General features: G+C 52.9%; 2 protein-coding genes across 5 annotated transcripts in view; both read right to left on the reverse strand.

Moving 5' to 3' along the window:
* Positions 1-5,496, reverse strand: part of CPEB1 (cytoplasmic polyadenylation element binding protein 1) — a 108,720-nt gene extending 103,224 nt beyond the window's left edge. For all 4 annotated transcript variants that reach the window (XM_065906113.1, XM_065906114.1, XM_065906112.1 and 1 more), the window contains exon 1: positions 5,358-5,496. In XM_065906113.1, coding sequence (XP_065762185.1) covers positions 5,358-5,495 — 138 coding nt within the window. In that variant the 5' untranslated portion in view covers position 5,496. The remainder of the gene's footprint in view (positions 1-5,357) is intronic.
* Positions 5,497-16,397: 10,901 nt separating this feature from the next.
* AP3B2 (adaptor related protein complex 3 subunit beta 2) overlaps positions 16,398-25,301 on the reverse strand; it is a 36,804-nt gene continuing 27,900 nt past the window's right edge. The window contains exons 15-26 of the mRNA XM_065906331.1: positions 24,753-24,939; positions 23,356-23,474; positions 22,631-22,739; positions 22,136-22,259; positions 21,590-21,773; positions 21,385-21,445; positions 20,954-21,060; positions 20,525-20,753; positions 20,012-20,096; positions 19,708-19,805; positions 16,752-16,890; positions 16,398-16,649 (exon numbers count right to left, since the gene is read on the reverse strand). Coding sequence (XP_065762403.1) covers positions 16,499-16,649; positions 16,752-16,890; positions 19,708-19,805; positions 20,012-20,096; positions 20,525-20,753; positions 20,954-21,060; positions 21,385-21,445; positions 21,590-21,773; positions 22,136-22,259; positions 22,631-22,739; positions 23,356-23,474; positions 24,753-24,939 — 1,593 coding nt within the window. The 3' untranslated portion in view covers positions 16,398-16,498. The remainder of the gene's footprint in view (positions 16,650-16,751; positions 16,891-19,707; positions 19,806-20,011; positions 20,097-20,524; positions 20,754-20,953; positions 21,061-21,384; positions 21,446-21,589; positions 21,774-22,135; positions 22,260-22,630; positions 22,740-23,355; positions 23,475-24,752; positions 24,940-25,301) is intronic.

The raw sequence follows: 25,301 nt of genomic DNA on the forward strand, positions 1-25,301 counted from the left end.
ACAGAAGAAGAGAAACTAGGAAAAGGAAGCCATTGAGTCTTAGGAACCAAGTGGAAGTTTTAAGTAAGATGAGATAATCAGAGACCTACATAGCAAAGGACAAGGCGAGTGAATTCCAGAAACAACACTTGTTTGGAAAGAGAGAGACCTGGGTTCCAGTTTTGGCTCTATCATCGTCTCACTGTATAAATCACCCCTTTTCATTCTCAGCTTAAATCTCCTTGTCCGTGAAAATAGTGAGACACTATCATCTGGACTTGGTGTCAACTCAGAGTTATACCAGGGAGGCAGACAGGTCTCCAACACCTCCTGAGCTTCAAAACAATTCCAAAATTACAGCTTAAAAACAAAGTCTCAGGAGAAAGGGCAGACTCAGGAGACAGATGGTGTCAGATCCAGAAGCACAAAGCCAGAATGCAGAGAGCACAGGTGTTAAGCAGTAAGAGATTAAGTGTTCAGTCAAAAGACACCAAAAAACCCCAACCTGCCCTTCAAGGTAACTGCTTTGATTCCACAAGGGGAGAGCTACTCCCATACCTCATCAAAGGAGATTACAGGCCACTGTGCTAAACCTGTCAGGATGGGACCTTTGTCAGCATATTACGCCGGCCAAGAATAAGGAAACCAGTAGCACTATTGAAGTCAAGTTACTGCCAGAATCAGCAGCTAGGTGCAACTGTGACCCATTTTTAGCACACAAATCAATCTTCAGGTCTGTCCTCTGGGAATTCTCCAGTTACTTCAAGGAAAGTCATCACAAAATGCCTTAAAAATCACGAGAGTGTTAACTCACTGTAGTCGAAAATGAAAACAGTACCCTAACCATACAGAAATACTGAAAACTAAAGCAGAATGCAGAGGCTATACATGCCTAAGCATTCTTCTGCATCACTGAAAGCAAAGCTCAACCCTACTTAGTCAGGAATATTTCCTCCACACCTGTGTTACTGAAAGCTGCATTCTACTGGGTTGGCCAAAAAGATGTTGCAGAAAAACCCAAACTTTTTGGCCAACCAATATATTAAGAAGACAAACTAATCCCTAACAAGAGCCTTTTTAAATCCCAAAAATGAAACTGAAAACTATGCCAACAATGTAAAATTAACACTCTCAAATTTGGAAATGGCTTATGGGAAATCATATAATTTTCCTATGAGAAATATGAAATGTTTATTTATCATATATACCTTCAAGTTCAATCGTTTTAGCCAGTTTACTGTAATTGAAAAATGCCTCATTTTGGCAGTCCTATCTTGAACATAAAAATTTCCAGCATTTGGAATCTGTGAGCTTACAGAGGATAACAAGCTCTCATGCAGGTATAACTAAAATCAGGCTGCAACACTGGCAGGAAAGAAAACAAAGAGCATTCCCAAAGCAACAGGTGTGGGGGGCAAAGGAGGTGCGGCCAGCAGAATGCAAATACTGAAAGGGTGCAATGAGTGCCTCCTGGTTTGATTCAAACAGAGAGGAGCAAAAATTCTTTATGTGACTTCCTCCACTTCAACCTCTAAGCCCAACCCTCTTTCCTATCCCGCATCCCCTACCCCAGGGCTTTCTGGCAAGCTCTTCCCAGAGTCCATACAGCTTAGATACTGCCCAGGAAAAGCAGATTTGCAGAACAGGATGGGATCAGCACAGCTCTTCCACAGCAAAGAAAATACCTTGCTATTTGATCTCATGATTCTCTTACTGCCTCCAACCACTAGCTACTGAAGACAGCAGCCTAAATGTGAATATCTGGGTTTGGTATGCATCTCTATCCCAAACTTTAAAGGCAGAAATACTACCCACTAATTAACCTGCCCTTTAAACAAACACATAACAACTTGAGGAAACAGTCATTTAGCTGAAAACAATGAATAAGAAATTCTGCACACTTATTATCTAGCAAATAAACACTAAAATTCCAGGGCAGATCTACTCCAGTCATCTCACCCTTCCCCTCCACCACCAGATTCACAAGAGTGAATTCATGGCTGAGTGACCTGTAAAGCTAACTAAAACAGCAGGAGGGAACAGGTAACACTTTAAAGTTTTCATCTTCCCCAAAACTTCCCAGACCACAGGTTAAAAAAGAAAATAAGTTATCTGGTTTGTACTTGAGTCTGCATTCTCACTGAAAAAATTCCCTCTGGCAAGTCTCTGAACATGGTCTTTACTTCTTTATGTTTAAATCCTTTGGGAATAAGATACAGAAATAAAGGCACATATCTTTTTACATCTGCTAGTGTGGCTTACACATTGCTAGAAGGATTCTAACTGTTGTCCAGAATGAAACCCCAGCCCCTCATTTCTGGTACAGAGCTCCTTTTATGTCCTAGGAGCTTATTCCAGATTTTACCATGCACTGCTAAAATCCTTATTAATTCTTCCTGGGAATCTAAGAGACAGGATTACGGGAATTTTACCTAAGACAGAAAAGCTAAGATTTAACACGCCCCATTCTACTTTTATAGGTCTGCAACAATCATATGATTTCACATAATGCCTTTTCTCAGAAGGAAAAAGGTGGCTGAAATTTAACTGTCCTGAAAGAGGACAGTCTTTTGTGCAGAGGACTAGGAGGGTCACCCCCACAGTGGGAGGAGCCTGACTTCTCCAGACCTCTGGCTCTCTCAGAATGGCTAAACTGCTCTGACACATATCATGGAATGATAGACACAGCACATTCCTCTTGACATCAGCACCACAGCACTAATGCTCGGAAGACCCACACTGACTTCCACAGCAACCCAGGTTCCCTCCAATGCAGTTAAAGCTCGCTCTTGCCTATGAGTGAGACCAGCCCATAGACCACTACCTTTTCCGTACAATATATACCACCAAAAACCCTCTTGAGCCCTCTAACATACTAGAATACACCCAGTATCATAGGCTGAACTACCGCACCAGAAAGACCTAGGTTCAAACAACCAGTTTTCTCACTTGGTGGCCTTGTGACTTGACTTCTAAGCCTGTTTCATCACCTGCAAAATGGGGAAGGGGAAATCTAAAAGAGACCTTTTGAGACAAAAGATCCCAAACTAGCTCTCAGGTTGAACACAACCTTCAGAGACAATGATTGATTCAGACAATGTTGTAAATTTTTTAATTGTTACATTTAAGAATTAAGAGACTGGCAGCTTAGCTAGGAAAAAACAAAAGATCCATGAACTCTGGCCCCACATTTCTGCACAGCCAACCAGCCACTGGCTCTTTACGCAAATTCTGTAGTTCAGGGGGCACTGCTCTTCTTTCTTTCCCTATACTCGTTTATGTTACCTCAGGCCCCTGTAGGGATTTGGGTCTGTAGCCCATTTTAATGATTCAAAACAAAATGAATAACTTGGGTAACCCCATGAAAATACTTACAAAGATCGCTATTATCATTAGCCTGGAGTCTTACTGCTGTGATCACCTTCCTCCACCTCCTGCCTCACAGACACTGGAGTGCATATCACAGCAAAGACAAGATCACAGAACCCTGCCTTCATCGAGTGCCTAAAGGCCCAATCTAAGCTGCTCTGTGTTTCCACGATCCCTCAGCACACGCACCAGCTCTCTAACCTCCTGCCTGCTGCACAGGCTGGCACAGCTCCCCTTCCCCAAAGGGGAGCCTGGCCAGGGAGATTTCCTAAGGCCACCCACGGGAGGACGGAAAACAAGTATTTCCACACCGTTAATACAAAGAGTGACCTACACACAGGGCAGTCAACTTCACATCCTGCTTCTAACATACTGAGCATATACTGCGGCCAGACCACTGCTCAAGCTTAGATTACATCACCGTGGCAAGAGCCAAACTCTAGAGCAAGAGGCTCTGGGAACACAGTGTCGCCCCAGGCAAGCTCGAAGAGGAGGGTTGGCCCTGAACTCTCCTGTCCCCGAGGGGGCGGGGGAGGGGGGGTGGAAGCCGACGGCCCAGAGCTCCGAGGAGCTCCAGAAGCAAAACTGCCTTCCACTCCCCTTCCACCTACGAGCAAAACTAACCAACCAGGGAAACCACCGCCAGCCCGAGGTTTCCAAGGTTTCCTTCTGCTTATTTGGATGTATTTTTGTTTTTAGCCCAGCGTGGGTCCCTAAGCTCAATCTCAACCTGAGCCTAAGGGTGCACACCCTCCTCAGGAGACACTCGCGGCCAGCTAACACATGTCACTGCTGTCACCTGGGGTGCAGACCCGAGGCGGGCGGTGCAACTGGGGCTTCCATTTCCGACCCGCTCGCCCCTCACCAGCACATGACGCTGACCAGCCGCGTACTCAGGTGCCAGCAAGAGAGCGAGGCGGCTGATCGGTAGCCAGGGAGACCAAGGGAGGCAGCTGCCAGCAAAACGCAGCGCTAAGCACAGCCCAGCCCGGCCCGCGGGGAGGCTGGGGGAGGGTGTCAGGCCTCCGCGTCCCCGCCCCCCACCCCCACCCCGGGGCTCTGAGCGCTGCTGTCCCAAGTCCTCGTGCTTCCCACCCGCCTCCCGAGGGCAACATTGTGCAAACTGGGGCAAGGCCCGCAGGGGGCTGAGCGCCACCAAAAACTAACCCGTGCACACCAAGACCTTCTCCAAAGCCCCAAGGTCGGCTTGGACTTTCTAGGTCCCGGGGGTGGCACTGAGCCACTTACAAGGACCCTGGCTTGGACCCTAGGGGGATGACGCAACAAAGTCAGGGTCGCCTTGACCGTAAACACCACCCACACGAGGAAAAAGCCAGAGAATGAGGCCACGTGGGACAACCCACGGGGAGCAAACTTTCCTGGGTCTGCGTCCCCACTCCCCCCGGGGTTCCAGGCAGGCACAGGCCTTCCTAACCCCTGACTGGCCAGGCCAAGCAAGCCGGCTGTCCCTTCAGGCAAACCCGGAACCAGAGCGGGGGGCCCGCGTCAAGCCTCCCACGCGAGTCTGGGCACCTGGTCCGGTCCAGGGCTGAGGGGAGAATAACAACGCCATGATCACTTGCACGCTTCTCCGCTACCTAGAGAGCCCGGGTTAGAGAAAACGAGGCTGGCACGGCCTAGCTTGGCTCCACGCCTGGGGCGCCTCCATATCCTGCAAGACCAGTTCCTATGCCTCCAGGACCCAGCTCACCTGCGCGGCTCCCCAGCTCCAAGCCGCGCTGCACGTGCGGGTCGACCCACCCACTGGTGCTGGACCCCACCTAGCCAACCACGCCCCAGTATTCGAGCTCCAGCCCAACGTGTGAAGCCACGTGACCTCCCGGGCCGAGGAAGCGCGTGCAGAAGGCACGAGGGGACTAATCCCTCCGCCTTAAAGGAGCCGCGCCCACTGCCGTCGTGGAGATCTCCCGTGACCCGAGGCCCAGCGCGAGGGCCTACGCCACCAGCAGCCCCGCCCCACCCTCCCCCGCTGGCCCCTGGGTACGAACGAGGCTCGCGTGGGACGTGGCGAGGCAAGTGAGCTCCCGGCGCCGGTGGCTTCGGCTCTCACGTGCGACGGCTGCGGGAGAAGGAAAAGTTCCGGGCGCGGAGGCGCCCTTGCGTCCGGTCAGCTCCCGTCTGGACATACACTCGAGGGCGACAGGAGTCTGCAGCGCAGCTCGGAGGCCTCACCGGCCGCCCCCGGAGGGCCGCGGCGCCTTTAAGCCCAAAGGCCCTGAGTCACGAGGAGGCTCCCTACCCCTCCTTCGCCACACACCCCTCCACGAGGCCCCACGCCCGCAGGCACGTGACCCGCGCCCCGCCCGGGACTCGCGCGCACGGGTGGGGGCGGGGGAGGAGGGGACCGCGGTACCGGCCGAGGCTGCGCGCGGACCGTTAGCTACCGCGGCCCTGACCGCGGCCCCGCCCAGCCCCGCCCCGGCGGGCGGCGGGCAGCTCTTACCAGTGGGAACGCCATGGGGCTGGCGTGGCCCTGCGGGACGGACGGACCGGCCGGCGGGCGGCTGACCGGCTCGGCGAGGGACGCGCAGACACGTGGGCACTATTTTTGCAGCGAGCCGCTCACAGCGCCGCACTCGCGGCAGCTTATAAAGCCCCACCGAGCCGCTCTCCCCCCCCACACCCCCCCCACGGCCGGATGCGAAGCACCTGTGTCGGCCCCGCCCGGGGCCCCGCCCCTTCCAGCGGGCCGGGCCGAGGGCTCAGCCGCCCACCCAGAGCCGGGCGCCCTGATAGGGGCGCGCTCAGCACCTCGCACCCTGCCGCCCGCCCCAGGAGTCCAGGGTCCAAGCGGAGCATGCCACTCACCTAGTGACCCTGATCACGTCCTTTCGCTCTTAGGGCCTCAGTTTATCCCTTACAGAGCGCCATTCACAAGCCCCTGCGACGGGGCGGCAACGCGCTTTGTCAATAAAGCCGTCTTTACGGTGTCCACGCTCCTTTTCTGCCAAAGAACCCCTCCTTGGAGAGAGCCTGCGCGACGCGCCTCTGCCCAACCCCACTCCCGGGTTCCAGCAGGCGCGCTCACCTAGTCCGGCTGCTTCGTTTGCTGGGCCAGGGCTGGAGTGCGCGGGCGTCCGGGGATTCCGGAAAGTTCCAAGGACATCAGGAATCCCCTTTTGGATTGTAGTTCCCTGGGAAGCCGCTTCCGACGCTTTTTCCAGACTGCGAAAGGAAAACTTACTGGAGAGCGGAGGAGGGACCCGGCGGTGGGTCAGACTGTGGTCAGGGAGGGCGTCTTTGGGGCAGGAGCGGACCCCTCGGCTGAAACCCAGGGCAGGCACGGAAACGGAGGTGGCGTTCCAGGCGGGAGGGCAGGCGAAGGCTGGGAAGGAGTGCAGAACAGAGAGGCTCCTTCTGACCAGGACAGAGGATAATGCGTGCTGATACCGCAAGAGGCAAGCCTGGGCCCAGTTCGTGAAGGGCCTTTATTTTGCAGACATCTGGGAACTATTCAAAATGGTGAACCGAGAATGATAGTGTCAGATCTTTTTTAAGATGTTACTGCAGACGTCGTAGAGGTCTGACAGTAAATGGGGAGAAATAAAGGACTGCGGTAGGGACAAAAGGGATGGGCGTTTGTTGAGCCTAAGTGTTCCACTTGTGTTACCTCAGCATCACCATCATACTATTTTGTAAAGCAGTCTGCTTAAGGTTCCTCCTGGCAGTTGGGGAGACAGGTCTGCTGTCTTCCTGGCAGGCTGATGAGGCTGGCAGGATCTAATGGATGAGAGGAGGGAGTTAAGGTCTAGCTTCTGGTGGCAGAGGATTAATGGGAGAAAGGGTAGGAACAGACGCTGGAGTAAAAGTCGGCAGGAGAACTCAGAGTGGCAATGAGAGCGGGCGGGTCTCCATCCGTAGAATGTCCCCGTGCAGAAGCTCCCCTGAGTTGCTGAGGTTCTGAGCAGAGAGGTGATGGCGGCAGGGGAGGGCAAGAGGGGACCCTGGCACCCCCTAGCCATAAACTGCTCCACTCTCTCTTCCCCTTGAGCGTTTCCCCCTCCCTCCTGAAGATGCCCCATTTCAGCTGCCCAGGAATTCCCTACTTCCTGGTTTAGTTTCCATGGAACCCTCCCACACCAGCCCCGTCTGGAGCTCTTCCTTCTCTAGGAGCAACACACCCACAAGTCCCACCCTGGCCCACAAACAGCGTAGGACAACTCAACCGAGGTGATGTATCTTGCTTGTCCTCTCAGGGAGTGCCACACCCAGATACCTACAGCACAGGAGCCAATGGAGGGTGAATGGCAGCACCAGGAAGGCCCCAGTTACATCTAAAGAGGATTAGCTGATGGATGCTGTGCAGGAATGACATCGCAGCTCAGCCAAATCTTTCAAGACAGCTGGAAAAGCAGTTTTCGTGTTTTTGGGGGGTTTTTTATGTGCAATCTTCCTAATTTTAAGTTTGGTCATTAATTCAAAGAATCAAGCCCAGTCTGTCCAGGGGCCTCACGAAGCTCATGCTTTTCTCTTCCCTGACCCAAAGCTGAGCAAGAGAAGAACCGGAAACTGGAATAGTGCCCAAGGCAACAGTACCTGGGACAGCAGGTACTATTTTAAAACTCCCATCTGTAAGAAAAGGAAGGCATCTTTCAGGGGTCTTGTAACAGAAATTTCTGCTGCATAAAATCCCTCTTCTTAAAATTTTCTGTTGCAGTAATAATGAGAATATAGTTGACCTTCACTGAGTACTTGACCTGTGCTTGGCACAGTCCCAAGTGTTTCACCTGCATTAACCCATTTAACCCATTTGCAGACAAGGAAACTGAAGCTCAGAGAAGTAACTAGCTCAAGGACTCCTAGTTTGAAGTAGAAAAGTGAGCACTCAAACCCAGGCAGTTTTCTGGCTTCAGAGCCTAAAGCTTTAACCAGGTAAGAACAAAATGTCCAGCACCCTTACATGTGTACAACCTTCTGACTGACCCCAGAGCTCAATGTAGGCAATGAAGGAAGGGGTGGGTGAGTGCACATACCCTCGTGCATCTGGTGAGTCCTGGCTCCCTGCCCTGACTTGGCCACGCTTGCAGGTTATACAGGAAGAACAGTACCCCTGACTAGATGCCTACAGTACACAGGGCAGGGTGCGGAAAGAGGCCGAGGTGGAGGTATTACATGACTTGGTCAAGTCCCCGCAGCTGGTCACTGAAGTAGCAGGAACAAACAGGCAGCATTATCCATTCTCCTAGTCAACAAATAGCCTTTGAGCCCAGCTATGCCTGGCACCATCTCTGCAGTCAAGCCCCAGATTTATAACACAGGTTTTGAGTGTAACTGTAGTTGGCTAGACTAAGTTTTAAATGCATGCACCAGGAGGGAACCTGTATTCCTTTATATGCTCAGGTGTTCAGTGCCTCCACAGCAGGCAGAGAGCTAAGAGAAGAAAAGAGATGGCAGGGAGAAAGTAACTTTCCTGGCTGGAAAAGATCAGAAGGGTGATTCCTTTAGGAATTCAAGACCACAAGGTAAAGTAAGCATATAGTGTCTACTCAGCTTTTGCCAAGCTCTGTGCAAAAGAAAGCACATTGTTTTTTTGAGCTTTTTTTCATGCCCTTTTAAGTAGAATAAAAGAAACTAGATCAGTCCCACCTTTCATCATACACAAATGGGAATTTTAAGTGGGATAAAAATGAAAATATATACAGCATTACTTGGAAATTTTTTGTTGTTCGGTTGCCAGGAAATTTTTTTAGAAAACAATATTAGGAAAACATTTTTATTACACTGGAGTACAGACAAAATTTGTGAATGTAGAACAAGCATAGGGCATAAAGGAAAATTGATAACGTTGACCACATTGAAATTAAAACCTTTAGGTTATCAAGTTTAAAACTTGAAAAGTCATACACTAGAGAAAGGTATTCACAATACATGATCTACAAAGGACTAGTTTCCAAAATATATAGGAACTTCTACAGTGAGGCAAATAGAAAAATAGACAAAAGATGGGAATGGGCCATTGACAGGAGTGGAAGCATAAATGTCCAACAAACCTATCTCAAGATGCCTGTACTCACCCACAACCAAGGAAATGCAAATGAACACAGAAGGACACCATTCCACACTCCCCAGACAGACGCAATGAAAAGACTCACTCTCCCAGTGGCAAACTCACTGCCAGTCAGGTTGTAAACTGGTTCAGCCACTTTGGTTATGGGTTTTATTTTCTACATTTTTCTTTTTTTTTTTTTCCCTGTATTTTTTAAATCGAGGGCTAACCCCATATAGAGTGCACAGAATACACAGTCTGGTATCCAGTTTGATGCTTTTTTCCTATGTATACACCCAGGTAACCACTACCCACACCAAGGCATGGACTCCTTCTAGAACCCCATAGGGTTCCATCATGCCCCTTTCCACTTCATCCCCTTCTCCTTGAGGTAACTAATCTTCCAGTCACTTTTCTCACAGATTCATTCTGCCTGTTTTAGGACTTCATCTAAACTTTTAACTTCTTTTATTCAACAAGATTCATCGATGTTGATGCAGGTAGCAGTAGTTAAGTCCCTTTTATTGCTAAGTGGTATTCCATTGTATTGATATACCATATTTGTTTCTCCATTCTCCTGGTGATTAGCAGTGTGAATTGTACTTTTATGAATGATGATACCATGAATATTCTTGATGTGAAGTACAGCTACCCTGGAAAGCAATTTGGCAATGTTAAGTTGCAGGTGTGTATGCGCTACCACCAGGAATCCCACTCCTCGGGTAACGTGTTAGATAAACTTGCCCACATGTTAAAGAGGCAGCAGTTGGGGTTAAAAATTCTGATAGGTATTATTCAAAATTGCAAAAATAAATACCTTACATACCTATCGACAGGAGAATGGATTGATAAATTGTGGTGTAGTCATACAAAATGGCAACCCACTCCAGTACTCTTGCTTGGAAAATTCCATGGACAGAGGAGCCTGGTGGGTTACACTCCGTGGGGTCGCAAGGAATCAGACGCCACTCAACAACTGAGCATGCACACACATACACAATGAAATACTGTATATAAGTAAAAGTAAATGAAATAAAGCTAATCGTATCAACATGGATGACTCATACACAACATTGAATGAAAAAAAGCAGAATGTCGAAGAATACATACTCTACGATACCATTTATATAAAATTTCTAAACAGGCAGTACACTACAGTCACAAAGTACAATATATTGTTTAGGAATATATTTATATGTAGTAAAAGTACCCCAAAATGCATGGCCTTGATAAACATAATAACATTCAGAACAGTGATTTACTCCAGGTGGGGAGGGAAGCGCTTGTGAGACAGGAATCCAGTGGGTATGTGCTGAATTGATGAGTGCTTTAGTTCTTAAACTGGGTAAGCAGACACAGATGGTTATTTTACTCTTTATACTTGAAATATAATTGTTTAAGGAGATACAGGGATGGGGACAGTTCAGGGCAGAGGTGTGCTGGTAAGTGTTGACAGTTGGCCACAGGGAGGGGAGTGATGCAGTATTCACCAATTTCTGTGGCATAAAGACCATGCATGCATGCTAAGTCGCTTCAGTCATGTCCGACTCTTTGCAACCACCATGAACTGTAGCCTGCCCGGCTCCTATGTCCAAAGGATTCTCTAGGCCAGAATACTGCAGTGGGTTGTCATACCCTTCTCTAGAGGATCTTCCCAACCCAGGGATCGAACCTGTGTCTCATGTCTCCTGCATTGGCAAGTGGGTTCTTTACCACTATCCCCACCTGGATAGTGGCTGATTTCAAACTGCCAGTGTAATACCAGCAGAGGCTCCCAAGCCAGCTCCAGCACACCACTGACACTGAACGTGGGAGAAATTTGCTCCAAAGGCCAGAGCTGGGAGCCCAGACTCGCTCTGAGGACATTTCCAAAACCCTAAGACCTGGGTCGAGGGCTAGATTGTATTCATGTACGCTGTTAAGTTACCCGGAAGCGAGGCTGGTTAGAACAACAAATACTCATTCTCACACAATTTCTGAGAGTCAAGAATCCAGGACTGAATTAGCTGGGTGTTTCTGGCTCAGGCTGTCTCCTGAGGTTGCAGTCAAGCTCTCTGCCAGAACTGCAGTCATTTGAAGCTTTGCCTGGAGCCGGATCTGCCTCCCAACTCCACCCACCCCAGACTCACTCAGTTCCTCCTTACAGGGACTGCTCCAGGGGACTGCTAAGATGGAGGTGAGGGGAGTGTCATAAGCTCATTTCCAAAATAACAGACTCTACAGCTTCTACAGTATTCTGTTGTTTACACACACCAACAGTGATGAGATGCAGGAGGGGATGACTCCAGGGGGCAAATGCCAGGAAGCAGAGATCACCAGAGGTTGGCTCACTCCTTGGTCACAGTGGAAGGAAAGCGCTGGTTGTCCTGAGATGCTTGTAAAGGGGTGAGGGGATGCCTAGGGTCTCAACGAAAGGAGAGACAGGAGAACCTGAGGGGCCCTCCCCTTCATTTTATAGCTGAGGAGACTGAAGTTGAGGGGTTTCCTGGAGCGCAGGGTCTCCGTCTGGCCTTGGTCCAAGTGAGAAGGACTATGCCTTACCTTCTCCCTGCCTTCCCTCTGCAGGTGCAAATACTGGGGTCCTGGCACATCAAGACCTCCATCAAGGTCACCTTGCCCAAGAGTTCCTTCTTCCTCAGAACTGTTTTCTCACATTCTCCCTCAGCCAAAACAAGACAACCTCCACTTATTTCCACACACCTCATCCCCTGCCACAGGGACCCCAGAAAGCGGCATATGGCATCATGTTGGCACTACCGGACACAAGTCTATGCTGGCCTTCTGGGATCCCACTGCCACTTGCAGACTGGGGTAGAACTGTTTCAGAGCTCTGTGATTGATCTCTGACTGAAATATCAACGCTGCTATCTGTTTCTTGATCTGAATACTAATTACACAGATTACTCAGTCTAGGAATAAAGTTTTGTTGTTTTTTTTTAAATAGTCCCAAAGACAGGGACACATGTCTGAGAAGATCCCAGACAGAAGCATTTTACTGAGCTGTTAGCAACCTTTATTCTCCAGGTACCACTGGGAAGTACCACTCAGGTGGACTCATGGGCAGATCTGAAAAGGGACTCAAGTTAGGGAGTCCTTGGCAGCAGATAAGAAGTGACATTCAGGGTGAAGGTGCCACTCAGGTAAGTAACCCCCAACATCCCTCACCTTCCTCCACACCATGCCGAGGCCCAGAGAACCCCCAAGCATCCTCAGTAGTCATGGGGCCATCAGGGTGGGGTTCCCAGTGGTCAGGATTAACAATGCAGGCCCCAAGTGCTCTTTCTTAGTAGACAGGTTAGTGGGACAGGGGAGAGGGGAGACAACGGGGTAGAAGAAAACAGGTTCAACCCAGCACCATCAGGTAGAAGATCTAGGAGGGTGCACATTTCTAACCCCTGTCCTGAGCCCCACCCTTCCAGGCACTGGCTCACCATCCTTCTCTTGACCCTGGGAGACAACACTGACCGGGCCATCAAAGAAGACCAGCTCATCGCCTTGAGGACGCTGGTCCATGCGCACCCTCCCCCAGCAGCTCTCCTGGCCCACCCCTGAGCTGGGACTCTCCCAGTCCACCAGGCTCTGCAGCCAGTTGCAGGCTGGTGTCATGAGACAGGACCTACTGGGCTGAGCAGTCCCTCCATGGTTCACACCACAGTCCTGGGTGGTTATCAGCCCACAACCTCTTTGCCACCACAGTGCCAAGCCCTTGTTGGCTGCTCAGATGCTTGAGGAGGAAGGAAAGACCTGAGGTGGGCCTTTCCCCGCCCCCACCCTGCTTCATGTGTAGCCACAGTAGAAGTGGGCATGATGGAGAGGGACCTGAATGTGGCTGGGGAGGCGGGGAAGAAACTGATGGTGAGGGGGACTTCCCTGGTGGTCCAGTGGTAAAGAATCTGCCTTGCAATTCAGGGGACATGGGTTTGATCCCTGGTCGGGGAACCAGCACTCCACATGCCACGGAGCAACTAAACCCCTGCATGTGCCACAACCAGAGAAGCCAAGTGGCATCTAGTGAGCCTGCGTGTGGCAACAGAAAATCCCATGTGCCACAACTAGGACCTGACACAGCCAAATAAGTATTTTAAAAAAGAAACTAGTAGTGAGGATCCTGGCTATCCAGGAGCCAGGCCTTGGGGCGGGGGTGGGTCAGAAGTCTCCTTTGCCCAGTAAAGCCAGGGGAAATTCTGGCACAGTGAGTTACAGACCCAACATCCCCTCCCTTTGATCTGAAGACTCTGCCAAAGAGGTGACTCTCAAGATGCCCAGGAAAAGGTGCTGAATTAGCCTAAGGGCTGGGGCGGGGTAAGTGCAGACCTGGGCACAGCTAGCACCCTCCCCCCACCCTCCACTCTGGGACCCTTGCTGCAGACACTGCCTTAGGGTCCCTAGATGGATCTGTCCCCCAGACATTGTGGCTAGCCAGCTACAGCTGCCTGGCCAGAAACTGCACCCATTCCTTGTACGCATTTGCCAGGGCACTGCTTTGAAGCCATCCTGGAGTGGGTTCCCATTCTCAACCCCTCATGGAGTTCATTGTCCTGTCAAGGCCTGTGGTCTGGCTCAGACCACACTCAGACCTTCTGGTTCTCACTAATGCTCTACCCGACCCTCACCACGGGCACCTTCTGCCTCGGTGCCAATCCCTGGGCTTGTGTCCATTTCCACCCCCACCCCAGTCTTCCCTGAGTTCCAACAGAGCCCTTCCTAGGCTTCTCTGTCATCCCGGGCCCCATGTGAACCACCTAGTCCTGGGCCCAGATCTCTGGCTGCCCCTCAGCGCTGTCACAGGATACATGAGATCCAGGAAGCCTGTGGCCACAGTGGCAAAGACTTGAATCAGTGACATGATACAGGATATGACAGGGATAAATAAGAATGTTCTGGGGAGAAGAGAGCCCCTTCCAGGTCCTACGTGTCTGACTTGTGTTCACCAGGGAGGCTCATCCCTCACTCAGGGATGCCCACGTGGCAGGGCCATGGGAGGTTCCGCCGTTGACCTAGAGGTTTTAGAAGACACAGGTTGGGCTGAGGGTGGGGCAGCCTAACACCCTTCCCGTCTGACTGATATTTTCTCCCTACAGACCATCCCCTAGAACAGAATGGGGCCCTTTTGCTTTCCTTGAAGGGTAGAAGACTGCTGCTTCTGCCCGTTTCCTCAGTGCCAGCCTTCCCAGCTGGGCTCCTCCTCCTCACCAGCTGCAGACCCAGACTCTCTCTGCTCACGCCCAGCTCTCCTGCCTCTCCCCTGAGACTGTCTCATGCACGAGAACCATCTTCTCAAGAAGGGTTGCTGCTGCTAACCCCACAGCCTGGGACTTGCTCCAGAGGAACCAGCACAGGGCTGTGACTAAGATTCCTGGACTCTGGGCTCTCACTTAGGGGCTGGAGACCCAGGTTCCCTTTCTACAAGGTTCTGGGAACCTGGGCTATGGGCTCCGTGAGGGATGGCAGAAGACATATGCATTCTGTGCTTCTGGTTCCTACAGAACCCACTCGGGGGCCTGCGCTGCAAAGTCCAGGTTGGTAAGGAATTCTCGGACCGTCCTTGTTCTGATTTCTTAAAAAATCGCCTCCACGTTCTTTCTCCTGTTGCGGGCAATGCTGATTTAGAGACACAGCAGGAACCAGTCCACCATTTGAGTGACCCCTGAATGGTGGATCAGTCCCGTCTCAGAACCTGCAGTGACAAAAACAGTGATCTCAGGGGGACTCTGGGGCCCCAAGGCTCTCACACAGGTAGCAGCCCCAGCTGCCCTCTGGTGCCACAGAGCCCGGCAAGTCTCCGGAGGTGGGGGCAGGGCTGTCCCCTGGCACCGCCTTTGTTCTCCTTACCTGAGAAGAGGGCCACACCGGCTCCACCCTGTCTGTCCCTAAACAGACCTGCTCAGGGCCTCTTCCCTGACAGGGCTGGGGGGTGGGGTGATCAAAGGACTGAAGTCTTGGTTATGGAGGATCAGGACTGAGGTCCTACATCTCCCAACTGTCACCAGAGTGTTTCTCCTGTAACAAAGTCCATCAAAGGGTCCTGGGACAAATGCATCCTGAGGTCAAGAGCAAATGGGGGTCACAACGCACATTAGCATAGTAAAGGTTCTGAGAAGGCCTGTGGGAAATTACCTTACTGTGTTTCAATCTGTGATTCCTAAACTTATTTGATTACAAGCTTTCTATTTGTTTTTGGCAGAACATATGCTTATGGAACCCCTTTTATCCATTTAGGAACCACTGCCTGCTCAGGCTCTTTCCGCACCAGGAAAGGGCCCTGACCCCCACAGCCATCCCCCGGAAGGCTTGTCCCAGGGTGGGGGCTCTATACCTTATTCCTCTAGTGTGTGTGTGAGCAGCAGCCATAGTTGCTGGGATCTCAGGATTGCAGACTCTCAGGCCCCTCTCCAGACCCACAGATCTGAATCTGTACGTTAACAAGACACCCAGGTCATCTGATGAAGCACTGTTCTACATCTCCTGTTTTTCCCTCTCCAAGACAGTCCCTTGGGTCATCTCCCCAGCAAAGTGGGGGCTCTAGGCCCATCAAGATGCAGTTGCCATACTTTGAACCTTGCACACCTATGTTTGGGAATTCCCCACATTATGAGCTCTCCTTCTCCAGTGCCCATGAGGGGAACCAAAAGGGACAGCTAGACGTTGAAGAGGAATCTTTGCTAAGGCTTGCAGAGGAACAATGAGTTCCTCCAGATTGGCCTCCCCATCCTGATCAGGTGTCTCTTCCATAGAGACACGTGGAGACTTGAAGACAGTCATCTTGGGGTTCCAAAGTAGAAGGCCAGTAGCAGTCATTCACAAGGGTCAAACTGTCAATCTTGGGAGCTTGCCCCCCCAGACCACCCCCTTAGGTAGAACCCAGAAGAAAGGGAAGGTGAGCCAGCCTCTAGGGAGAAGATATTTTATTGAGCTTTTCCCACATAAATAGCCACACCAAGCAGGGAGGGCTGAATGGAATCCTTCTGCACAGATCACTAAGGAACCCTTGGGCGGGGGGACCAGAAGGGAGCCTGGTAATGACCAGAGAGAGGACCCCCTGGATGCTACATGGGATGAGGAGAGAGCGAGAGAGAGAGGCTAATAGCCTACATGTCACGAGGGAGGGACAAGAAGGGGTCACACAGGTCACAGCCCTTGGTATCACTGGGTCAGGGCCTGTACCACGTCCTTCACCAGCATGGTGCCAATCACCATCTTCTCGCTGTTGACCGTCAGCTGGGCAGCTCCAGTGGGCCGGGCATCCAGCGTCAGCAGGACTAGGCTCCCACTGGTCAGCGTCCTCCCTGCAAACCTGGGGTAGGAGTGGAGGAATGGGCTCAACACTGGGGCTCGGGGCCCCTCCTTCCAATCAGGCCCAAGAGCCCATCTCGTCCCCCTGGCTGGCAGTCAGTACCTGTACTCGTCAGATGTCCCGCAAGGGACACGACCCAGGTTGGCTGTGGCCGTCACTTTCTGCACCACAACGTGGTCACTCCGACAGGTGTCTGGCAGCGTGAGCTTCTCTGTGATCTCGTTCATGCCCGTCAGCTTTGCTGTGGGCAGAGGTCATGGTGAGGGTGAAGGCCATGGTGGGTGCCCCTGGGTCTGCCCACTGGGCCTTCTCACCAGGGTCTACGCAGGTCTCCCTCACCAGTCTTGGGGAGGGGCTACTTCCCTCTCGGGCTGTGTCCTTCCTCACGGAGATTTTGTCAGCTTCTCCCCGCCCCACCCCAGGGTCTGTCCATACTGCCAACCAGAGACTGACTTGGTGCTTCCCCACTGTCAGACATCTGGGCTACCAGCCCCTTGGGAGTGGCCGGTGGTTTTGGAGGCCAGTCAGTTCTCAGAGGTTTCCTCTGCCGGGCCCCCACATCTTTTGGTCTTTCCTGGTTGGCCCTCCAACCCAAGTTCAACTCTCCCCCAGCTCCTGGAGGCTGACTTCTCGCAGAGAGGTCACTGGTAGCTGCTGTGGGTCCTCACCAGACAGGCCAGAGTCCAGGGGTCACAAATAGCCCTCATGGGTGGACCCCTGATTTCACACAGGACAACAGCTCCAAACATGGCCCAGGCTCGTGACGTCCCCAGGCCTTCACAGCATCCCCAGAAACCCTCACTCTACTGACATCTCCTCTGCACTCCTAGCTCTCCGCAGCACATGAGCTCCTCCATCTGTCCTCCTGCCCACCTTCTCCCCAGCCTCTCTTCTCCCTTTGTTGCTCCCTCCATTGTTCTCCTTTGGAGAACAGACACACCCTTCCTGTTTCTTTCATCCCCTCCATTCCTAACTAGTGACATTTTCTTGTCCTGTACTTTTAGTTTCTCCTTATCAAGTCTCCCCATTCTTAAGTCCTCCCTAGAAGCCAGACATGCCATGATGCCAATACTGTTGCCCCTTCACTGTTGACCTCCAAGGTCCTCCAAAGAGGATTCACTTCCTCAAGCCCCGCTCTCTCTAAATCCACTGCAGTTGGCCTCGGTCTGCCCTTTGGCAGTAACCCGCTCTCTCTGATGTTGGCAGCAGTTTCCTATCTGCTGGACCTGAAGGTCTTTGGTCATCTTGGCCTGAGGCTATCCAAGACACATTTCTACCTCCTCATCCCTCCTCCTACCTATACTCTGTTCCTTCTTTTTCCCCTCCCTCCTGAAGGATGCAAGTTTTCCTCAAGAAAGGTCTGTGGCCTCCTTATCTCCCCATTCATCTCTCCCTCAGGGTGATCTCACTTATAGTCACAGCTTCAGTTATCACCTTTATGCTCCTGACTCCAGCCTAGAAGTGTTTCCTGGGCACAGACCCACATTTTTCAGTTGTGTATGAAACACCTCCTCCTGAATTTCCCACGTATATTTCAAAAAGCAGCTCATCCAAAACTATCCAAGATCTTCCCCTCTCCCTTGCCTGATTCATCCTTCTTTCTTCTAGATTAGGGGTTTGGCAAATTATAGCCTGAAGGCCAAATACAACATACCACCTGCACAGTCCACAATGTGGTTTTTGTTTTTTTTAATATTTTTTTAAGTGTTGGGGGAAAAAAAATCAAGGCTAGCTATTTTATGGCACATGTAAAGTATATGAAATTCAAGTCTGCGTCCATAGATAGAGTTTTATTGGAATACAGCCACACTCATTCATGTATGTATTATCCATGACTGTTCCTGGGTTACAAAGGCAAATTGCAGCAGAGACCACATGACCCAGAAAGCCTAAAATGTTTGCTGGGACTTCCCTGGTGGTCCAGTGCACTCTCAATGCAGGGGGCCCAGGTTCAACCCCTGGTCGGGGAACCAGATCCCACATGCCACAATCAAGAGGTCACATGCTGCAACTAAAAATCTTGCATGTTACAACTAAGACCCAGCACAGCCAAATAAATCAATATTAAAATGTTTAACATAAATAAAACATTTACTTTATGGCCCATTACAGAAAAAGCTGGCCAACCCCTGGTCTAGGTGAACAGCACTGCCATTCTCCCCGCTCTCTAAGCCAGATATTCTAGAGACAGCTTCCATGTCTCTGTCTCCTCTTTCATTTGGCAAATGCCCATGGAGTCCCTTTCCCCTACCTCAGCCTTTCATTCTTTTTGCTGTGGCTCTAATCCTGGTCCTCACCATCTCTCATCAAATCTACGTCAATAGCCTTATAACTAGTCACAGAATTTAGTCCAAGGTGACATACCAAGCAAGTGGCAGGTTCAGAACTTAAATCCAGGACTCACGAAGCCCCATGATTCCTTCCACTTACACTGTTCTGCCCTTTTCCTGCTGCACATTCTCTCAATTCCAGTCCTAATTGTAAATGTTGCCAGATTTCACTTTCTGAAGCCCAAGACTGAACTTGGCCCCTTCTTTGCTCAAAAAAACTTCAATAATTCCTCTACTGCTAGAAAAATGAAATCTGCACTCCTCAACCCTCTATTAATGGAGTTGGTACCAAATAACCTCTGTGACCCCTTTCAAATCTGAAATTTTAGGACGGAAATATTTTAGCACAGCATTCAAGGCTTCCAGAAACTAGACAGAACATATTTTCATCTTTGTTTTCCTTACTCCCCAGTGTTAAGGATCCCTAGGCCCCAAAGCAAACTGCACCCCTGCTTGCTTCCTGTAAATTTTCACTAACACCTACTCATATTGCTTCCCCCAGCTGGAATCCTGGCCTAGAATCTTCTGCCTGGCTGCATCTCAACTCTCTCTGAAGTCTCACTGACGTGTCCGAGGGTCTGGGAAGCCTCTGCTGGAGTCACAAGGGGCGAGGCCTCCCTCTATGTGCAGCAGCTGAGGCTCCCGCAGCATGCCTGTACAGTGGAGCTGAATAAGCCCCATCGGAGGGTCCTGAGCACCCGTCCCACCCACCCCCAGGGAGCACTCACCCTGTTCCTTCTTGAACTCATTCTCACTCAGGAACACGGGGGCCATCAGCTCCCCAACAGGTGGCTGAATGGAGACATAGAACTGTCGGGTTTGGGTGCTGGGAAGGCAGGAGGAGAGAGAGAGAGGGAGTCAGGCCGGCTTCTCTCCCCTCACCTCGCACTGTGTCTGGAGGTAAGGCCTGAGGTCCTGAGATGCCTTCCAGATCATGATGCCTCCCCACCTAACAACACCTCCAGTCCCAGTTTATTTTGACCCCTCCTCTCCCCAGCCGCCGTCCCGCTCCTCTACAAGCGGGATACATACCATAGCTGGAAGTTGGCCGCCTGGGTTGAGTCACAGAAATTAATGCCCATGACAACAGTGGCAGACTCTCCAGGTGCCAGGGACTCTGCAGCAGTGGGAGGTAGGAGCAGGGGGAGACGGAAACCCCATCACCTGATGGGTCTGGAACCCAGACTCCTTCTCCCCTCCACTGCCACAGCTGACTGCCTTCTATGGAACCTGGCTGTCTGGGCTGCTGGAGACTCTTCCTGGTTTCTTCCTGAAATCTAGACACCCGCCCCCACCTGCCCTCACCCCACGGAAGTCAGTGCTGAATCAGTCAAGCCTCAAGCTCCTCCTATCCTGATACGGACTTGCTCGTTTCCTAGTTTGTATTGTCCACCAGGGTGTGGATTATGGCAGATGCCATCTCTGTAAGCCTAGCCCCTGGCTGGGCACAGAGTGGACTGTCAGCAGCCACAGGCAGACCCATGGGCCCCCCTCCCCCCGTCCTCCAGAGCTTCCTCCACCACTGATTTCAGGGCCCTTCCGCACCGATTTCAGGGAACTCCTGGATGCTGATGCCGGGAGGCAGTTTGGGGGTGCCCACGTGCAGGCCCTTGATGGGGGTGTCTGAGCTGTTGGAGAAGTGGATGTGCACAGACACCATGTGGGGGTCCCCGGAGAAAGGCTGGCGGCTGAAGGTGTAGTCCACAGCCAGCCCCTCACCAGCCACGCGGTGCAGCAGCTCCTGTCTTCCAGCTCCCGACACGGGACTCAGCAGCTGGCGGGGATTTGGGGGGGTGGGGGGGTGGTGGTGATAAGGATGGAAATGACTCACCAGAAAAGGGCCAGCCCCAGCCTCATCCCTGCCTGTGCTCACAAAAACGGGGACTCAGAGCTACCCACTCCATTGCACCCTCTTCACACAAACCCACACCATAGGACACACCACAGAGATGTATTTCTGCCCAGCCCACTCACCGAGGGCACCAGGGGGGAGTCTGTGAGTGTCAGGCCCTCCAGGTCAGCAGCCAGGCTGGTGGACACGACTGTGGGCGGGGACACAGGCTGGATGCTGGGCGGGGTGACTGTGGGGCATACAAGGAACGTGATGATAAAGGAGAGGTAAAGAGGAATTGGCTTGGATACGGCCATGGAGCCTAGGGCTCAGGGAGCAGACAGTTCAGCACCATGGACAGCGAGACATGGCAGCTGGTGCCTCCAGAGCAATGCCCACCTTTGACTTCAACCCTGCACCTGAGAAGGTTGCCTTGCTGCCCCCTCAGGCTCAAAGACGTATTCTGTCTGCTCCCATTACCCTGAAGCCCCAGGGAACCTAGTCCAGAGCGCCATGGACCTTCCTACATCATCCTCCCCTGGCCTCCTTCCCCCTGACTTCTACCCAAACTCACAGTCCTCTAGGTCAAGCAGGGAGACCTCCTTGGTTGCAGGGGCACTTTTGCTACTGGGAGGCTGGAAGAGAAAAATGGGGTGTGAGTGCGGAAGGGAAGTACCCTGGCCCATTCTGGGTTGTGAGCAGACGCCTGGGCCTGGCCCAGAGGGTGGGTTGCGTGGCTGGTCCATGAGCCAACCCCCTCTCTGCCCCAAGGGTCTCACTGTTTTTTTCCTCCAGGAGGCAGGTTCCACCTGCTCCTCCTCAGTCTCTGATGTCATCTCAGACTCTGAGGAGCTGTTGCTGGAATCGCTGCCCTCATCTGAGGATGAACCGCCTTCTTGCCCTTCTGGCACCTTCTTCTTCTTCTTCATTTTCTTCTTCTTACCTTCCTCCTCACTCTGTTCACTGGAGGAGAGGGGGCAAACAGGGCTTGAGTCCAGCCTGGATGGCCCCTTCTTGCCTCACAGAAGAGGAGGGAAAGCCTTGAAAACTGGGGGTGAGGGTGGGGAGCCTGGACCACAGCACACCACACCTGGGCTGCAGTGAGAGGTTCAGACCAGCCTGTGCCAGCAGGCCCCTTCCCCGACTGCTTCTCCAGGCTGCGGCCCTGGTACAGAGACCTCCTATGGCCCTCAGGTGAGCAGACCTGGGGGACTGCAGGCCCCAGCAGCTCAGGAGGAGGCTTGGGGGCTCTCAGGAGACTGATTAAGGCTGAGTGTTGGCCCTTCTTTCCCAAGGGAGACCCTGAAACCCCCCAGTCATCTCACCTCTCACTGCTCCTCCCTTTCTCCTCGTCCTCATCCTGGTCTTCATTGTCAGACTCGCTGCTGGACTCCCCGGAGCCACTTTCACTGCTGCTCTTACTCTCCGATTCACTCTCGGACTCGGGGTCTGTGGAGGGACAGTCTCAGTCTTCTCTCTTTTCCAAGCAGGCCTCCTGGGGAGCCCTGGGAGCTCAGCTTCAGACTCTGCACTGATGCAGCAAACTCATCTCTTCCCCCTCCCCCCCGCCGCCCACACCCTGAACTGCTCCCAGCCAGACACCAAGCAGACCAGCTGGGACGCAGATGGACCCGTGTGAATGGAGACCTACCCAAGAACACACGTGTCTGGGACATGCAGTCAGTCCCTCCGGTGCATAAACACACATACTGGTGCATGCTCCCTTGGACCCATGACCATGTAACACAAGAGCACACGCTTGCACCAGACAGGTAGCCACAAGACGCACACACAGGCCCCAGCCCTGCCCATCTCCTCACCACTGTCTGCAGACTCTGTGGGGCCCGACTCTCCCTCTGAGTCTGAGTAGAAGGGTTTCTCCTTCTCCTTCCTCTTCTCCCTATTGGAGCACTTGGTCCATTCAGGTACCTAGAGATGAGGAAAGTTGTTAGTCGCTTCAGTCGTGTCTATTTGAGACCCCATGGACTGTAGCCCGCCAGGCTCCTCTGTCCATGGGATTCTCCAGGCAAGGATACTGGAGTGGACTGCAATTTCCTTCTTCAGGGGACCTTCCTGACCCAGGATCCAGGTCTCCTGCATTGCAGGCGGACTCTTTACCATCTGAGGCACCAGGAAAGCCCCTCTTATCCTTCACCCCAGCTCTTTTGGGGGCCCCACCTGGCCCTGGCCCCGAGAGGGAATAATGGGGGGTGGGCAGGGGCACTATCCCTGGAGGGTAGGGGTGGTGCTCACAGAGCCTGGCTGCCAACAAGGAAGGATCAGGGTTCGGGGCAGGCACGGGGTGCAGCACACAGGGGGAGGGGGGCACTGGAGGCTGGGGGAGAACACTGCACGCAGGGCAGGGCACACGGCACACGGGGCGGGCGACCTCGGTGTACGCGCCCAACAGGCCCACGTGGGTCTCAATAAGGGAGAGGTCTTCTTCCTGCATGTGGGGAGGGTGTCAGGAGGGCCGGGCACACCCCCAGGGCTCCCTGCTGTCCACCTCTCTCAGCATACCCCGGCCCACCCCACTCCTGCTGACCTCCACGTTGCGCACAGATGGGTCCGGGGCTTCCTCTGGCCAGTCTGGCAGCTCCTGGTAGCCCGTGGCCTTGGCGTTGAGCAGGTGGGACAGGGAGCCCAGCTGGAAGTGGTCCCGGTCTGAGGACAGGGTGAGAGGTCAGGCCAGGAGTGGCAGTGAGGAAATGCCCTGGGGGTGGTTTCCTGGGTGAGGCGGGGTGACAATTCTGGTGGGAACATCCGGAAGAGGGGGTGGACGTGTCCCCTAAGGGCTCTTCAGCCCTGACCAAATCTGCAGCTCCACAGGCTGGAAAGAAGGCTGTATGACTGACAAGAGCAGGGCTGAGGGGCGGGGGAGGGGTGGGGGCAACTGGGACCTCAGAGGAGATGGGGGGCACTGTGGGCCCAGAGCTGCTGCAGGCCTGTCTGCCGGGGCTGCCTGCTGAGATGGTGGCGGGGCGGGGGGAGCAGAAATGTGGGTGTGCTTCTCCCAGGGCACAGTGCGGGTGGGGTGAGGGCTATGTGGCTGCAGGGCCAGGCTCAGGAGGGAGGCCTGCTTGGGACAAGGGTATCAGCTCTAAGAGACTGGCCAGGCTGAGACCAAGGGCAAAGAGCTGTGTCTCTTCAGGCTCTGGCCTCCATGGGGAGAGCTGAGCCATCTGAATGGGAGTGGGACGGGGTCAGAGCCAGAGGAGGGCAGCATAGAGACCTGTGGTGGGGATGGTGATGGGGAGGAGAAAAACACCGCCCGCTTCCTCCCTGGGGGGTTTCCCATCTGCCCCACCATTCTGAATCTCCTCTCTCCAGGGATCCAGGGTGGAGACTAAGCAGGACAAGAAGCTACGTAGGAGAACCAAGCTTTATGAAGGAAGCTCCTTCCAGAGGAGGTTCCTGGGTCCAGAGAGCCAGCTGGGCCCCCCACCCCTCGCTGTCGGAGCCCTTGTCACAGGAGACCTGCCTGAGAGATGAAGCAGGGCTGAGGACCTGGGATCTGGGCTGACCTTCAGGGACAGCCCAGCCAGTGCTGGAAACCGCTTTCTCAGGACCCTTACCAACATACACCCCCCCTTTGTATGCAGTTCTACTTCCTGCCTTCCTGGGGCCTTGGTATGTAAAATCTTGATAGATATGCCTGCTCAGGGAGGTGGGAGGAAAAGGGAGAGCTGAGGAGCCAGGGGCCCATCCTGCCTGGGAGGGCAGAGACCAGGTGAGATGATGCTAGTGGTCGTGGTGGTGAGTGGGTGAAGGAGCAAGCCCAGGGTGCCGCAGGACGAGCAAAGGTCCAGCCAGGGGCACAGGAGTTCTGCCCAAAGACTGGTGCCTGGCCGAGACTGAGACCTCAGGAGGAAAAGCCAGGACTGGGGTGCTGGCCAATTCTCCCCTTCCCCCAGGAAGGCACCTCTTGATTTCAGCTCCCACCTTTGAAGGACGACTCCAAGACTGGGGCTGGTTTGGGTGCCAGGAAGAGCTTCTTGGCATGGCGGCTGAGGGCTCCGCCCTGCTCCGAAGGGACAATGAGCTGCCGGGTAAAGCGTGCTCGGTCTCGAATATCGTAGTTCTGGTCATATTTGGCCAGGCTCAGCACGTACTGGGTCAGCAGCTTGGTCTGGGACACGAGAGGTGAGTCAGCAGCCATCACAGAGGGTGGGGACACACGAAGTCTCCAACCAGATTCTTTTCTTTTTTGGCCATGTCCTGTAACATGCAGGATCTTAATTCCCTAACCATGGCTCGAACCTGTGCCCCCAGCAGTGGAAACGCTGAGTCTTAACCACTGGACTGCCAGGAAAGTCCCAGAACCAGATTCTTTAAGTCAACAGCTCCAAGCACTGCGGCCTCCACCCAACTTTCCCTCCAACCCCACCACTGTGTCACTGTGTCAGAACTTTCCTGGTGGCTCAAATGGTAAAGAATCTGCCTGCAAAGCAGGAGAACTGGGTTCGATCCCCGGGTCAGGAAGATCTCCTG

The sequence above is a fragment of the Muntiacus reevesi genome, chromosome 15 (genome assembly GCF_963930625.1).
Source record: "Muntiacus reevesi chromosome 15, mMunRee1.1, whole genome shotgun sequence".
Taxonomy (NCBI): domain Eukaryota; kingdom Metazoa; phylum Chordata; class Mammalia; order Artiodactyla; family Cervidae; genus Muntiacus; species Muntiacus reevesi.